General features: G+C 42.4%; 1 protein-coding gene across 3 annotated transcripts in view; it reads left to right on the top strand.

Annotated features, from left to right (window-relative positions):
• The first annotated feature begins 2,889 nt into the window (after positions 1 to 2,889).
• C1QTNF4 (C1q and TNF related 4) overlaps positions 2,890 to 15,710 on the top strand; it is a 40,574-nt gene continuing 27,753 nt past the window's right edge. For 2 of the 3 annotated variants that reach the window (XR_012236516.1, XM_073604433.1), the window contains exon 1: positions 2,890 to 3,039. Coding sequence is in view for 2 of the 3 variants with exons in the window: in XM_073604433.1 (XP_073460534.1) it covers positions 2,916 to 3,039 (124 nt within the window). In the remaining variant the exon portion in view is untranslated. Of the gene's footprint in view, positions 3,040 to 3,062; positions 3,215 to 15,710 lie in introns of those variants that run through there. The other variant, XM_073604435.1, reaches the window with a different exon arrangement.

Consider the following 15,710-nt stretch of genomic DNA (forward strand, 5'->3'; position numbering starts at 1 on the left):
GCTGGAGCTCCCTCCTCTGTCACCCTTTTACCTCTTGGTATCAGGAAAACCTGCTGGGATAAAGAAATTACACTTAGTGCTCTGAATTGAGACAAGCACATTATAGAGGGATATGTTTTGTTCGTATTTCATGTCAGAGGTTTACAACCACTTTAAAGCTTTCTTCACACATGCGATTACATGCAAACACCAGATTCCAGTGGCGAGAATTAGTGGGATCTTGCAGTTGGGATGACAGGTATGTGCTGCTCAGCGTGGAAAAATAAGAAACAGGTTGAGAGGAGCGGAGTCTGTTAGCATGTATTTGCACATCCAGAGGTTACCTGTGGTTAGTGATGGATGAGCGACTTTGAACGCAGACAGATATGACCAAGGTCGCCATCCATCCCTAACCACATGTAACCGCTGAGTGCACAGCTACATGCAAACAGCACTGGCTCCTCTCAGCCTGTCATTGCTTTGTACAGGCTGAACAGGTGCCGCTGTTCACATACACCTGTCATCCCAGACACAAGAATCCATTAATTGCCCTTGTTAAGGAGGCTTATGCCCCGTACACACGAGCGGATAGTCCCATCAACCCATATGCCCCGTACACACGATCGTAATTTCCGTCAGAAAAACCTTGGATGGTTTTTCCGACGGAATTCCGCTCAAGCTTGCCTTGCATACACACGGTCACACAAAAGTTCTCTGAACTTTCGACCGTCAAGAACACGGTGACGTACAACACTACGACGAGGCGAGAAAATGAAGTTCAATGCTTCCGAGCATGCGTCGAATTGTTTCTGAGCATGCATGTTTTTTTGCGCGTCGGAATTGCATACAGACGAACGGAATTTCCATCAAGAAAAGTAGAGAACCAGCTCTCAATCTTTTGCTGGCGGAAATTCAGACAGAAAAAGTTGGATGGAGCATACAAACGGTCGGAATATCCGACCAAAAGCTCCCATCACACTTTTTTTGACGAAAATTCCGACCGTGTATGCAGCATTAGAAATTGTTTCTGTACAAGAGCCCCACTGTCTATGTCATATCAATTTACATATTATTTCTCTCCCTAACCAATTAATCTCTCTCTTCTCTCTCTCTCTTCTATATCTCTATTCTATTTTCCTTCCTTCTTTTTTTTTTTCTCTATCTACAATCTAACCCTAAAAATTGTTCCTGTACAAGGGTCATTTGCTGACTATGACACACTGTATGTATCTCTTTCCCTGTCTAACCCATCTCTCTATTCTTTTCCTCTCCTATTATCTCTTTTCTATATGTTTATTCTATACTTTCTTTCTATTTTTCGGTCTCTCTAATTTATCTTTTTTTTTTTTTTTTTTTAAATTGTTCCTATAAAGGGGCTCTTTTCTGATTATGGCATACCTACTGTGTAAGTATCATCTCTCTATTCTAGATCTCTTCTATTTGCTCTCTTCTTTAACCGCTTGCTGACCACCCGCCGTCATTATACTGCGGCAAGTTGGCACAGCTGCGTGAATCCCCGTAGGTGTACGTCGGCCGCTTTAAGAGCTCTAGGGGGCGCACGCGTGCCCGCGGCGAGCGACGCCGCAGCTGATGCGTGTGCCCGGCGGCCGTGATGTCTGCCAGTGACCCACGATCGCTCCAGAGAGAGATAGCACGGGGACGTGTCAATGTAAACAGACAGATCCCCATTCTGTCAGGGAAGTAGAGAGAGATCTGCTGTTCCTGGTAATCAGGAACAGCGACCTCTCTCTACTCCCTGTCAGTCCACTCCACCCACAGTTAGAAACACCTCCCTAGGGAACACTTAACCCCTTGATCGCCCCCTAGTGTTAACCCCTTCCCTGCCAGTGACATTTATACAGTAATCAGTGGCTATTTTTAGCTCTGATCGCTGTATAAATGTCACTGGTCCCAAAAAAGTGTCAAAAGTGTCCGATCTGTCCGCCGCAATTACCCCGTCCTGCTAAAAATCGCAGATCGCCGCCATTGCTAGTGAAAAATAAATAAATTATAAAAATGCCATAAATCTATCCCCTATTTTGCAGACGCTACAACTTTTTGAGCAAACCAATCAATATACGCTTATTGCAATTTTTTTTACCAAAAATATGTAGAAGAATACATATTGGCCTAAACTGAAACTAAACTTTAAATTTCTATTTTGGATATTTATTATAGCAAAAAGTAAAACAATATTGTTTTTTTTTTTCAAAATCTTTGTTTTTGTTTTTTTATAGCGCAAAAAACAAACAAACTCAGAGGTGAACACATACCACCAAAAGAAAGCTCTATTTGTGGGGAAAAAAAGGACATACATTTTGTTTGGGTATAACATCACATGACTGCGCAATTGTCAGTTAAAGCAACACAGTGCCGTATCGTAAAAAATGGCCCGGTCATTAAGGGGGCAAATCCTTCCGATCCTTAAGTGGTTAAATCAACATCATATTCACACTTCATTTTCTTTCTTTTTATTCTCTCTAATCTATTTATGCTTAAAAATTATCCCTGCACAGCGGCATTTTGCTGATTATGGCATATCTGTTTTAACATCCCTTTCCCTTCTATATCTCTATCCCATTATCACTTTATTTTCTTTAATCTCTCCTCTGTTTTCTTCTCTTGCTCCCTGTCTCACCTATCTATCCTACCTCTCTCTTTTTTATCTACATTCTATTCTTTTCTCTCTTTTCCTTTTCTCCCTTGCTCCAATACCTATCTATCTATCCTTACTAAATGTGAGATTTCATGCATTTTCTATGCCTCTGCAGCCCATGGATTAGCAAACAAGACGTGCGCTGACTGTAGCCCCCATCTGTTTCCCAGTTTGTTTTTCCTTATACCCCTCTACACACGTGCGATCGTCTGCCTCCACAATCGTCCTCATCCCACACAAGTCTGCTGTTGTCACCTGTCCATGATTTTGTGCCCTGTGTATGTGGACCCCCTTGCGTGCCCCCCCTCCCTCCAGCACCCCCCTTTCCCAGCCCAGGCTGCACCAAATCTTTCCAGGAGACACCAGGCAGAGAGAAGGCAAGAGGCTGGTGATCAGCAGGACAGGTAAGTGCAGGAAGGAGGGGGATGTTGGGTCACAGGAGGGCAAGTGGAGGCAAGATATATAGATGTGTTGGTGGGAGGAGAAGGGGATAAGCTGGGAGGATGCTGGAAGATGAGAGCTTTGTGTACCTGCCAAGGAGAAGAGCTGCAAGAATAACCATCTCCAGCTTAGCACCAGGTACCTTCACCCATTGCATTTATACCACCAGCCTGTGTGTGCATGGCATCCCCTGTGGCATCCCTGGCCTGTCTGTCCCCTCTCATCAGCCTCCCTCTTGTAATTGATTGGAATGCCATCCTGTCCCATCTTGCTGTCCTGATTGCTATATTTCATATCAGTCTGACAAGTACTAATAAATCACCCAGGGACCGCTATTAATTCACCCAGGGACCGCTATTAAATCACCCAGGGACCGTTATTAAATCACCCAGGGACCGTCAGTGCCACAGATGCTTTCCTGCTTTGAAATATGTTATTTTCCTTGACTAGTATGTGTGTGACAGCCGACACTGAGTACAGATCATACAACATAATGATTCCATAGCAGCCTTATCACTATAGGGAATGTGTGTGTGAGAGGGGCGTTCAATAATGAACCATCTGCTAACGGTTTACAGATGACAACTTAGTATATTTTAGCCAATAAGGCAAAAAAGATAATTGCGCAAAGCGCTGTACTAGTTCTTAGCAACTGCTCCCCCGATTTAACCCTTTCATCATTCTGACATAATTGTCCCTAGTATGTATGAATGTGTGTTAGGGACCTTAGATTGTAAGCTCCTTGAGGGTAGGGACCGATGTGAATGTACGATGTATATGTAAAGCGCTGTGTAAATTGACAGCGATATATAAGTAACTGAAATAAATAAAATAAATAAATAAATAATCAAGACGGTTAAACAAAATATAGTATTATTGCACTTTGCTGTATTAATTGCACCAATAAGTCCTAGATGTAATAAAGCATAGTGGGAAAGGAAAGCAGCGTGCAGCAACCAATCAGCTATTATCACAAAAAATAAAAAACGAATATCTGATGAATTGTTGATAATTGCATACTTCTTTTCTAAGAAAAAGGAAGCTTTCATTTCTTTCCTAAAAAGCATGCCTGTTCCGGGTCGGTGACATTGGAGACACTGAAACCAGAGGACAACCAGTCATCTAGCATGATTAGAGTAAGGACAGCGATGGCAGCTTTCATATATCTGGGAAAGCCCAACTCCAGGAATTACCCTTGCATTGGGGCCACCTTGTACAGCAAGGGTTAACTCTAGTGCCCCGTACACACGGTCGGATTTTCCGATGGAAAATGTCCGATCGGAGCGTGTTGTCGGAAATTCCGACCGTGTGTGGGCTCCATCGGACATTTTCCATCAGATTTTCCGACACACAAAGTTGGAGAGCAGGAGATAAAATTTTCCGACAACAAAATCCGTTGTCGGAAATTCCGATCGTGTGTACACAAATCCGACGGACAAAGTGCCACGCATGCTCAGAATAAATAAAGAGATGAAAGCTATTGGTCACTGCCCCGTTTATAGTCCCAACGTACATGTTTTACGTCACAGCGTTTAAAACGATCAGATTTTCTGACAACTTTGTGTGACCGTGTGTATGCAAGACAAGTTTGAGCCAACATCCGTCGGAAAAAATCCTAGGATTTTGTTGTCGGAATGTCCGAACAAAGTCCGATCGTGTGTATGGGGCATAGGGGTGCATAGAGGGGTATAATGCTTACTTTATTCCACATGCAAGCTGGGTCCCTCCATAGGTGGGGCCAGGTCTGCACAGCCTTCTCTGTAAGGGTCCTTTCACACGGGCGATCCGCCCAGAGGACTCCGCTTTGCTCAGCGGGGGATCAATCATGACAGGTCCATCTCCTCTCACTATGCAGAGACGGACCTGTCAGAGCCCCGCTCTCCTCTATGGGGAGATCGGATGAAAACGGACCACCTGCCCGCTTTTATCCCATTCTGTCTGATTCGATCCGCCAGACAGGTGGAATAATAGGGTCACCATCCGTCTGGATTTCACGGACAGGATCGGATATCGGAGGATGTCAGCGGACATGTCACCGCTAACATCCGCCGCTCCATAGAGGTGAATGGAGGGTCCGATTGAAAAACTGACAGGCGGACCTAATCGGAAAGCCGGTGTGAATGGGGCCTAAGGCACCCCCGGCCGTGGTCACACTCCTGCCTCCTCCACAGACAATGCAGGGTTAATAGTCCTGCATTGAAGGACAAGGCCTGTAAATGTTACTTAACCACTTCAGCCCCGGAAGATTTGGCTGCTGAGTGACTGGGCCATTTTTTGCGATTCGGCACTGCGTCGCTTTAACTGACAATTGCGCGGTCTTACGACGCTGCACCCAAACAAAATTGACGTCCTTTTTTTCCCACAAGTAGAGCTTTCTTTTGGTGGTATTTAATCACCTCTGCGGTTTTTATTTGTTGCGCGACAATTTTTAAAAAAACACAATGGGGGTTATTTACGAAAGGTAAATCCACTTTGCACTACAAGTGCAAAGTGCACTTGAAATTGCACTGAAAGTACAATTGGAAGTGCAGTCGCTGTAAATCTGAGGGGTAGATCTGAAATGAGGGGAAGCTCTGCTGATTTTATTATCCAATCATGTGCAAGCTAAAATGCTGTTTTTTATTTTCCTTGCATTTCCCCCTCAGATCTACAGCGACTTTACTTCCAAGTGCACTTTCAGTGCAATTTCAAGTGCACTTTGCACTTGTAGTGCAAAGTGGCTTTGCCTTTAGTAAATAACCCCCAATATTTTGTACTTTTTGCTATAATAAATATCCCCATTTTTTTTTTAGACCGATATGTATTCTTCTACATATTTTTGGTAAAAAAAAAAAAAAAAATCGCAATATATTGATTGGTTTGCGCAAAAGTTATAGCGTCTATAAAATAGGGGATAGATTTATAGCATTTTTATTATTATTTTTTTTTTTTTTTACCAGTAATGGCGGTGATCTGTGATTTTTATCATGACTGTGACATTATGGCAGGCACATTGGACAATTTTGACACATTTTTGGGACCATTGGCATTTATACAGCGATCAGTGCTATAAAAATGCATTGATTACTGTAAAAATGTCACTGGCAGTGAAGGGGTTAACATTAGGGGGCGAACAAGGGGTTAATTGTGTTCCCTGGGAGGTGATTCTTAGACCCCTTTCACACCGAGGGCGTTTTGCAGGCGCTATAGTGTTAAAAATAGCGCCTGCAATCCGCCCTCAAACAGCTGCTCCATTGTCTCCAGTGTAAAAGCCCGAGGTCTTTCACACCGGAGCAGTGCGCTGGCAGGACGTCAGGAAAAGTCCTGCCAGCAGCTTCTTTGGAGCGGTGAAGTAGTGGTGTGTTTACCACTCCTCCACCGCTGTTCACCATTGAAATCAATGGGGCAGCGCTGCGATCCTGCCAGCAAAACGTCGCTATTGCGGGCGGTTTTAACCCTTTCTCTGCCGCTAGCGGGGGGTAAAAGTGCCCCGCTAGCGGCCGAAATGTGCCGCAAATCTGACGGTAAAACGCAGCTAAAAATATCAGCGTTTTACCGCTGACGCTATGGGCGGCTCGGTGTGAAAGGAATCTAACTAAAGGGGGAGGGGACTGACTAGAGGAAGTGACTAGAGCGGTGCATTTTTATAGCACTGATCGCTGTACAAATGTCACTGGTCCCAAAAATGTGTCAAAAGTGTATGATTTGTCTGCCGCAATATCACAGTCCCAATAAAAAACGCTGATCGCCGCCATTACTAGTAAAAATAAATAAATAAATAATTAATAAAAATGCCATAAATCTATCCCCTATTTTGTAGACGCTATAACTTTTGCGCAAACCAATCAATATAAGCTTATTGCGATTTTGTTTATCAAAAATATGTAGAAGAATACATATCGGCCTAAAATTAAATTTGGGATATTTATTATAGCAAAAAGTAAAAGATATTGGGGGTTATTTACAAAAGGCAAATCCACTTTGCACTGCAAGTGCACTTGGAAGTGCAGTCACTCTAAATCTAAGGGGTAGATCTGAAATGAGGGGAAGCTCTGCTGATTTTATCATCCAATCATGTGCAAGCTAAAATGCTGTTTTTTATTTTCCTTGCATTTCCCCCTCAGATCTACAGCGACTTTACTTCCAAGTGCACTTGCAGTGCAAAGTGGATTTTCCTTTGGTAAATAACCCCAATTGTGTTTTTTTTTTCATAATTGTCGCTCTTCTTCTGTATATAGCGCAAAAAATAAAAAACGCAGAGGTGATCAAATACCACCAAAAGAAAGCTTTATTTGTGGGAAAAAAAGGACATAAATTTTGTTTGGGTACAGCATTGCACGACCGCGCAATTGTCAGTTAAAGCGACGCAGTGCCGTATCGCAAAATATGGCCTGGTCATTGAGCAGCCAAATCTTCCAGGGCTGAAGTGGTTAAGCGGCGCTTTTCGGCCGCTAGCGGGGCACTTTTAACCCCCGCTAGCGGCCGAAGAAGGGGTTAAAAATGCGGCCCATTCATTTGACTGGGCAGGGCATTTTGGGAGTGCTGTAAACTGCCCCAAAGATGCTGCTTGCAGGACTTTTTCTAATGCCCCGCAAGCACACTGCCCCAGTGTGAAAGCACTCCGGCTTTCACATTCGGGCGGCATGGGAGGCACCCCCCTGGAGTTGGCACTGTGGCACATGTGCAAATGTACAGACAGGCTTTGCCTAGCTTTCTGCACATACACAGGTGATTTTCTACGAACGCACAAAGACAGGTTAGGTCTGGGACTTCCCTGCTAGCCATCTTTACGCATGCGTGGGAAACCCCATACATGCACAGATGGTCGGGAAAATCAGCGCAACATTACTGCAGGGCTCTCTTAGGACCAAAATCCCTGTGGCACATCTGCGTACGCACAGGGGGAAGGAAGGAAGAAAATCAAAACTCTTGTCTAGGCGAGAAAAGCAGAAATGCTGCTTTGTAATTGGAAGAGAGGGAGGGAGAGGAGTCAGGACAGCATAACATGGTCTTTAGGTCGAAGGTCTGTTTTAACGTCACTAAAATCTGGTCTCTGCTCTGCCACAGAGGACTATTTTGTGTCTGGCAGGGAAGTAAAATAAAGAAGTAAAATAAATAATAAGAAAAAAATATTTGCCCCGTCCCTCCGAGCTCGCGCACAGAAGCGAATGCATACGTAAGTCGCGCTCACATATGAAAACGGTGTTAAAACCACACATGTGAGGTATCGCCGCGATCGTTAGAGCGAGAGCAATAATTCTAGCACAGGACCTCCTCTGTAACTCAAAACTGTACACATTTTTAAACGTCATATAAACAATATAAGAAAAAAAGTGTAGCGCTAAAGCGACTAAATGAATAAAGGGTTTTTGGAAACAATGGGAGGTAAAGCTCAAATTTACAAATGGCCTATAACCTCGCCTTGGTCCAAACCCAGATATATGTATACACAAGTGATGTGATGATAACTCTAAAGTATTAACAGAGTACAATACTCAATAAAAAAGTGCAAATGTGCGAAAAAAATGTGCAAATGTGCATAAAAATATATAGAGTAGGAGAATAAACAAAAAAAAAACCTCAAAAGTCTATATTTTGCTGGAAATGAAATGTAACGATACTGTCCAACATATTAATAAGGAAGTGTTAATCCCATATAGGTAATGAAGATTCAAATCATACAGTCCATATGTTGCCTGATGTAGTTGACATAAGAGGGCCCAAGGCAAAATATCCTTCTAATAAAGCTACTCCGACTCAGAGGGGATCAAGGCAGGTATCCTTACAACATAAAGACTCAAGGGAATGTAAGGTAGAATACTCTTACCAACTTCGGTGGACTCACAGGCCGTGGGCGGTGAGTCATACGAGCTTGCACTGTCCCGTGATAGGTGACAGTAGGGAAGTGGATGGTACACCTGGAGACGTCCTCCTTGGATGGAAAGCCTGGAGCTTGTCCTGTAGGTCTATACGATCGTTGTTTTCTTCAGCATACATGGACCATAAAGGAAACAACGACAGAGAACCTCCACATAGTGTAAATCCGGAAAAATTGGTTTCTCAATGGGCATTTATTAGATCAATCACGATCAACAAAACAAACCGTAAAAAATCATATTTTAAAAATTAGAATCGATTCAAATAAAAAGGTAGCAAGGTAAGCGTGGTGAAGATGGCTGGGTACAGCAAAAAGACCCGACGCGTTTCGTCTGAAGAGACTTCTGCTGGGGTACCCCAGCAGAAGTCTCTTCAGACGAAACGCGTCGGGTCTTTTTGCTGTACCCAGCCATCTTCACCACGCTTACCTTGCTACCTTTTTATTTGAATCGATTCTAATTTTTAAAATATGATTTTTTACGGTTTGTTTTGTTGATCGTGATTGATCTAATAAATGCCCATTGAGAAACCAATTTTTCCGGATTTACACTATGTGGAGGTTCTCTGTCGTTGTTTCCTTTATGGTCCATGTATGCTGATGTATGCTGAAGAAAACAACGATCGTATAGACCTACAGGACAAGCTCCAGGCTTTCCATCCAAGGAGGACGTCTCCAGGTGTACCATCCACTTCCCTACTGTCACCTATCACGGGACAGTGCAAGCTCGTATGACTCACCGCCCACGGCCTGTGAGTCCACCGAAGTTGGTAAGAGTATTCTACCTTACATTCCCTTGAGTCTTTATGTTGTAAGGATACCTGCCTTGATCCCCTCTGAGTCGGAGTAGCTTTATTAGAAGGATATTTTGCCTTGGGCCCTCTTATGTCAACTACATCAGGCAACATATGGACTGTATGATTTGAATCTTCATTACCTATATGGGATTAACACTTCCTTATTAATATGTTGGACAGTATCGTTACATTTCATTTCCAGCAAAATATAGACTTTTGAGTTTTTTTTTTTTTTTTTTTTTTTGTTTATTCTCCTACTCTATATATTTTTATGCACATTTGCACATTTTTTTCGCACATTTGCACTTTTTTATTGAGTATTGTACTCTGTTAATACTTTAGAGTTATCATCACATCACTTGTGTATACATATATCTGGGTTTGGACCAAGGCGAGGTTATAGGCCATTTGTAAATTTGAGCTTTACCTCCCATTGTTTCCAAAAACCCTTTATTCATTTAGTCGCTTTAGCGCTACACTTTTTTTCTTATATTGTTTATATGGCTATAGTCGTTTGTTAGTGTTGGCAGCTGTTTTTACACATCAGTTAGGCGCGGTTTTTTATTTATTTAATTGCACATTTTTAAACGTCGCCTATGGAGATTTTTAGGTGCCAAATTTTGTCGCCATTCCACGAGCAGGCGCAATTTTGAAGCGTGACATGTTGGGTATCAATTTACTTGGCGCAACATCATCTTTCACAGTATAGAAAAAAAATTGGGCTAACCTTACGGCGTTCTTATTTTTTTATTCAAAAAATGTATTTTTTCCCCCAAAAAATTGCTTTTGTAAGACTGCTGCGCAAATACAGTGTGGCATAAAGTATTGCATGGACCACCATTTTATTCTCTAGGGTGTATGAAAAATAAAATATATAATGTTTGGGGGTTCTAAGTAATTTTCGAGCAAAAAAAAAAAAAAAATTATTTGCTTTTGTAAGCTTTTGTAGGACCTTAATATATTTATCACTAAAAACAAAACAAATTGAAATAAAATTAAAATTTTGATAATAATACAAAAAAAAAAAAAAAAAAACATTTAAAATGTTTCTCATTTAAAAAATTCTCTTTTAAATGTTTTTTTGTATTATTATCAAAATTTAAAATTTGATAATGCAAGGACCGCCATTTTATTCTCTAGGGTGTATGAAAAATAAAATATATAATGTTTGGGGGTTCTAAGTAATTTTCGAGCAAAAAAAAAAAAAAATTATTTGCTTTTGTAAGCTTTTGTAGGACCTTAATATATTTATCACTAAATACAAAACAAATTGAAATAAATTTAAAATTTTGATAATAATACAAAAAAAAAAAAAAAACATTTAAAATGTTTCTCATTTAAAAAATTCTCTTTTAAATGTTTTTTTGTATTATTATCAAAATTTAAAATTTGATAATGCAAGGACCGCCATTTTATTCTCTAGGGTGTATGAAAAATAAAATATATAATGTTTGGGGGTTCTAAGTAATTTTCGAGCAAAAAAAAAAAAAATGATTTGCTTTTGTAAGCTTTTGTAGGACCTTAATATATTTATCACTAAAAACAAAACAAATTTAAATAAAATAAAAATTTTGATAATAATACAAAAAAAAAAAAACACATTTAAAATGTTTCTCATTTAAAAAATTCTCTTTTAATTTTTTTTTTTTTGTATTATTATCAAAAAAGAAGCCACGATAGTGGTGAAACATGTAGAGGCAACCATTCTTTTGTATTGTGACCATTGAGCTTAGTATGCTCTTTTTTTATATAAAATATTGTTTATCTTAAATGTTTATATAATAAAATACATCAATTTTTGTAATATCGATTTCTAATTGATTATTTACACCTTCAAACTCCAATTGTACTTTTGTAATTTTTTTTTAACACATTCCTTGTTATGCTTTCCTCTTGCAACTGCGCGGGCTAGGAGGAAATAACCATAAAATCAGAAGAGGTTCTGTGTCCACAGATTCATCGTTTAGGAGAACACAGCCAAGATAAAGGATTTGATAAGCCACAACCCTAGCAGCCCAGCGCTAGCTTTGTAGAGATTAGACATAGATGCTGCTATTGCTGACTTCTCCTTCAGAAAATGCTTTTTGCCTGGCTGTCACTCTGAATCAGGAGACACGGGATTAAAATCTTTAAATACATTAAGGTTGTGAAAAGGGGTCAGGAGGGCGGTATTTTCAATATGAAGCTAAGATAAAGAACACGGAGACATGACCTCGAACTAACTGGGGGAAAGTTCAAAACTAATCCTAGAAAGTATTATTTTACAAAAAGAGTAGTTGATGGTCCGAATAGACTTCCAGCAGAGGCAGTGAGTTAGCCTAAGCGGCTCCAAACATGATTCAGACATATACCAATACACAAAAAAAAAGTAAAAAATAAAATAAATAAAAGGTTAAATTAAAACAAATAATATTATATATATATACACTATATTACCAAAAGTATTGAGACGCCTGCCTTTACACACACATGAACTTTAATGGCATCCCAGTCTTAGTCCGTAGGGTTCAATATTAAGTTGGCCCACCCTTTGCAGCTATAACAGCTTTAACTCTTCTGGGAAGGTTGTCCACAAGGTTTAGGAGTGTGTCTATGGGAATGTTTGACCATTCTTCCAGAAGCACATTTGTGAGGTCAGGCACTGATGTTGGACGAGAAGGCCTGGCTCGCAGTCTCTGCTCTAATTCATCCCAAAGGTGTTCTATCGGGCTGAGGTCAGGACCCTGTGCAGGCCAGTCAAGTTCCTCCACCCAAAACTCGCTCATCCATGTCTTTATGGACCTTGCTTTGTACACTGGTGCGCAGTCATGTTAGAACAGGAAGGGGCCGTCCCCAAACTGTTCCCACAAAGTTGGAAGCATGAAATTGTCCAAAATGTCTTGGTATGCTGACGCCTTAACAGTTCCCTTCACTGGAACTAAGGGGCCAAGCCTTACCCCTGAAAAACAACCCCACACCATAATCCCCCCTCCACCAAATGATTTGGGCCTCTCTAAAAGTGAGGGGAATCTAGTCTTGGTTGTCCTCAGAGCAAGTTTTTCCACAGGAGGTTTCCCCCCTCTACCCTAGTTTTTGTGACAACTGTAAAATATTGATTTCCTTAGTACTTTCTGTGCCAATGGCACTAGTCACCAGGACATATAGAAGGTAAATCTCTTAAGCCAGGGCCGGTGCTACTACTAGGCAAACTAGGCAGCTGCCTAAGGCGCCCTGCTGCCTAGGGCGCCCGACCACTGGTGTTCCTACTCTCTTCTCTCTGCAGCAAGTAACTAAGCCTCAGCATCAGTAGGCAGCCACCGCTCCGTTTGCACATATTGTCAGAGGTGCAGCAGCGGTGGAGGATTGTGTCTGTGTCCCAACTACCAAATGAATGGAAGCAAGCAAACATTAATTGATCGGCACTGGTAGGCTGCATTTGATGGGCACTGGTAGGCTCCATTGATGGGCCCTTGTGAGGCTGCATTTGATGGGCACTGGTGAGGATGCATTGAGGGCGCTGGTAGGCTGCAATTGATGGGCGCTGGTGAGGATGCATTGATGGGCGCTGGTGAGGATGCATTAATGGGTGCTGGTAAAGCTGCATTGATGGGCACTGGTGAGGCTGCATTGATGGGCGCTGATAGGCTGCATTTGATGGGCACTGGTGAGGATGCATTGATGGGCGCTGATAGGCTGCATTTGATGGGCACTGGTGAGGCTGCATTGATGGGCGCTGATAGGCTGCATTTGATGGGCACTGGTGAGGATGCATTGATGGGCGCTGAGAGGCTGCATTTGATGGGTGCTGGTGAGGCTGCATTGATGGGCGCTGGTGAGGCTGCATTTGGTGGGCGCTGGTGAGGCTGCATTAATGGATGCTGGTGAGGATGCATTGATGGGCGCTGGTAGGCTGCATTGATGGGCGCTTCATTAAAAAGGTGGGGTTTACATGGGCTGGGGAAAAGGGGTGGAGTCAGGGGTGGAGCCGGGGGGCATTCATGTGACAGTGCTGACCAATTAGAATACGTGTTGTCCATACTGTCAACACTAGAAGGAGATGGCTCAAATGGCTGGAGGCTGGGGGGGGGGGGAGCCGCTGGAGGCTGGGGGGAGAACAAAGCCATTGTAGAGGCAGGAGGAGCCACAGCCACAGATGTTCACAGTCGGATGGGAGCCGGTGGAACCCGTCAGACAGGGAGGTTTCCTGCACCGCTCCTGTGTCAACTTTACTATGACAAGCCTGGCATCACACAGGAGCTGTGCGGAAAACCGCATGCAATTCAGACAGGAATCGCACCGCGTTCTTGTTCATATCGCATGCAATTATTTGCAGTGCGACGTGCACCCATTCATTTTGTATTGACGCAAATCGCACTGCAGAGTATTGGCTTTGGGAGCATTTTCATGAGTGTGTCAGCATGAATACTCGTGAAAATACTCGTTATCGGCACCGATACCTATACCGGTATTGGTATCAGTGCATCCCTAGTTCTAACCCCTCCATACCCTATGCAAAAGGAAATAAATACGGCTAGATATACTTATTAGGCTGGTCCAAAGTAAACATTATATTCAGTGTTTAAGACCATAGCAACAAGTCAGTAATCATATTTCATTTTATTTACTGGTCTGTGCTGATGCAAAGTGAAACTTTGATTGGTTACGGTAAGCTTCAGCAGTTTGTACATCGTTATGTGCTTGTCAGTACAATGATTGCTAGTAGTTTCTCATTCATATTTAATGAACTATCCCTTTATAATTGAATGTGCGGCAATTACCCCCCGGTGTGTGGTAGTTAAATTCAAGTACCTCCTAATGTGTTTATATTACCAGTATTCAAGAATTTTGTACACATGCCTACTAAAGCAGCTTTTATGGTTTTAAACAACAAAAAAATAACCACATTTATTTTGCATATCATTTATTTGCAAACGTTGTTATTTTAAAGATACTTTGAGAAAGAGAAATAAATCCTGAACCTCCACTACTGAATCAGCCTATATATAAACAATATGTACTATTGTACAATATGAGAGCTTTAAACTGAAAATCATATTTTAAGAGAAAAAAATTAAACATCAATTAAATATATTGCAAGAATTTCAGCTGTTTATGATATACTGTATACCAATCTTCTTCTGTTCTGTTATGGCCGTTTTCATCCTTTAGTATATGTACCTTTAACACAGAAGTGCAACCAAAAATATCAAAATAGAAATGAACAGCCCATCGCGCCTGATTCACACCTAGGCATTTTTAGTGCTTTTTGCATTTTTGCAGATTTGCACTACAGTTCATTTAACCACTTCCCGCCTGGCCTATAGCAGAATGACGGCCAGGCGGTGGTCCAGTTTTCCTGACTGGGTGTCATATGACGTCCAGCAGGACGTCCCCCCCGTGGGGGCGCGCATCGCGATGATTGGTGGTGAGGTGTGTCAGTCTGACACACCGCTACACCGATCTCGGTAAAGAGCCTCTGACAGAGGTTCTTTACCACGTGATCAGCCGTGTCCAATCACGGCTGATCACAATGTAAACAGGAAGAGCCGTTGACCGTCTGACAGACGCGAGTAGAGGAGAGCCAATCGGCTGCTCTCCTGACAGGGGGGGTCTGTGCTGATTGTTTATCAGCACAGCCCCCCCCTTAGATGCCCGCCCAGGAGCACAAGGATGCCGCCAGGACCACCAGGGATTGCCAGTACACTGGACCACCAGGTATGCCACCCTAGACCACCAGGGAAATGCCAATCAGTTCCCAGGCAGCTGCCAATCAGTGCCCAGGCAGCTGCCAATCAATGCCCATCCTCAATGCCTGCCAGTGCCATCTATCAGTGCCGCATATCAGTGCCCAGCAGTGCTGCCTATCAGTGCCACCCATAAGTAGCCATCAGTGCAGCCTTTCAGTGCTCATCAGTGTCGCCTATCAGTGCCCATCAGTGCCCACCAGTGCCCACCAGTGCCACCCATGAGTGCCCATCAATGCTGCCTATCAATGCCCATCAGT

This window comes from Aquarana catesbeiana, linkage group LG11 (assembly GCF_042186555.1).
Source record: "Aquarana catesbeiana isolate 2022-GZ linkage group LG11, ASM4218655v1, whole genome shotgun sequence".
Lineage (NCBI taxonomy): Eukaryota > Metazoa > Chordata > Amphibia > Anura > Ranidae > Aquarana > Aquarana catesbeiana.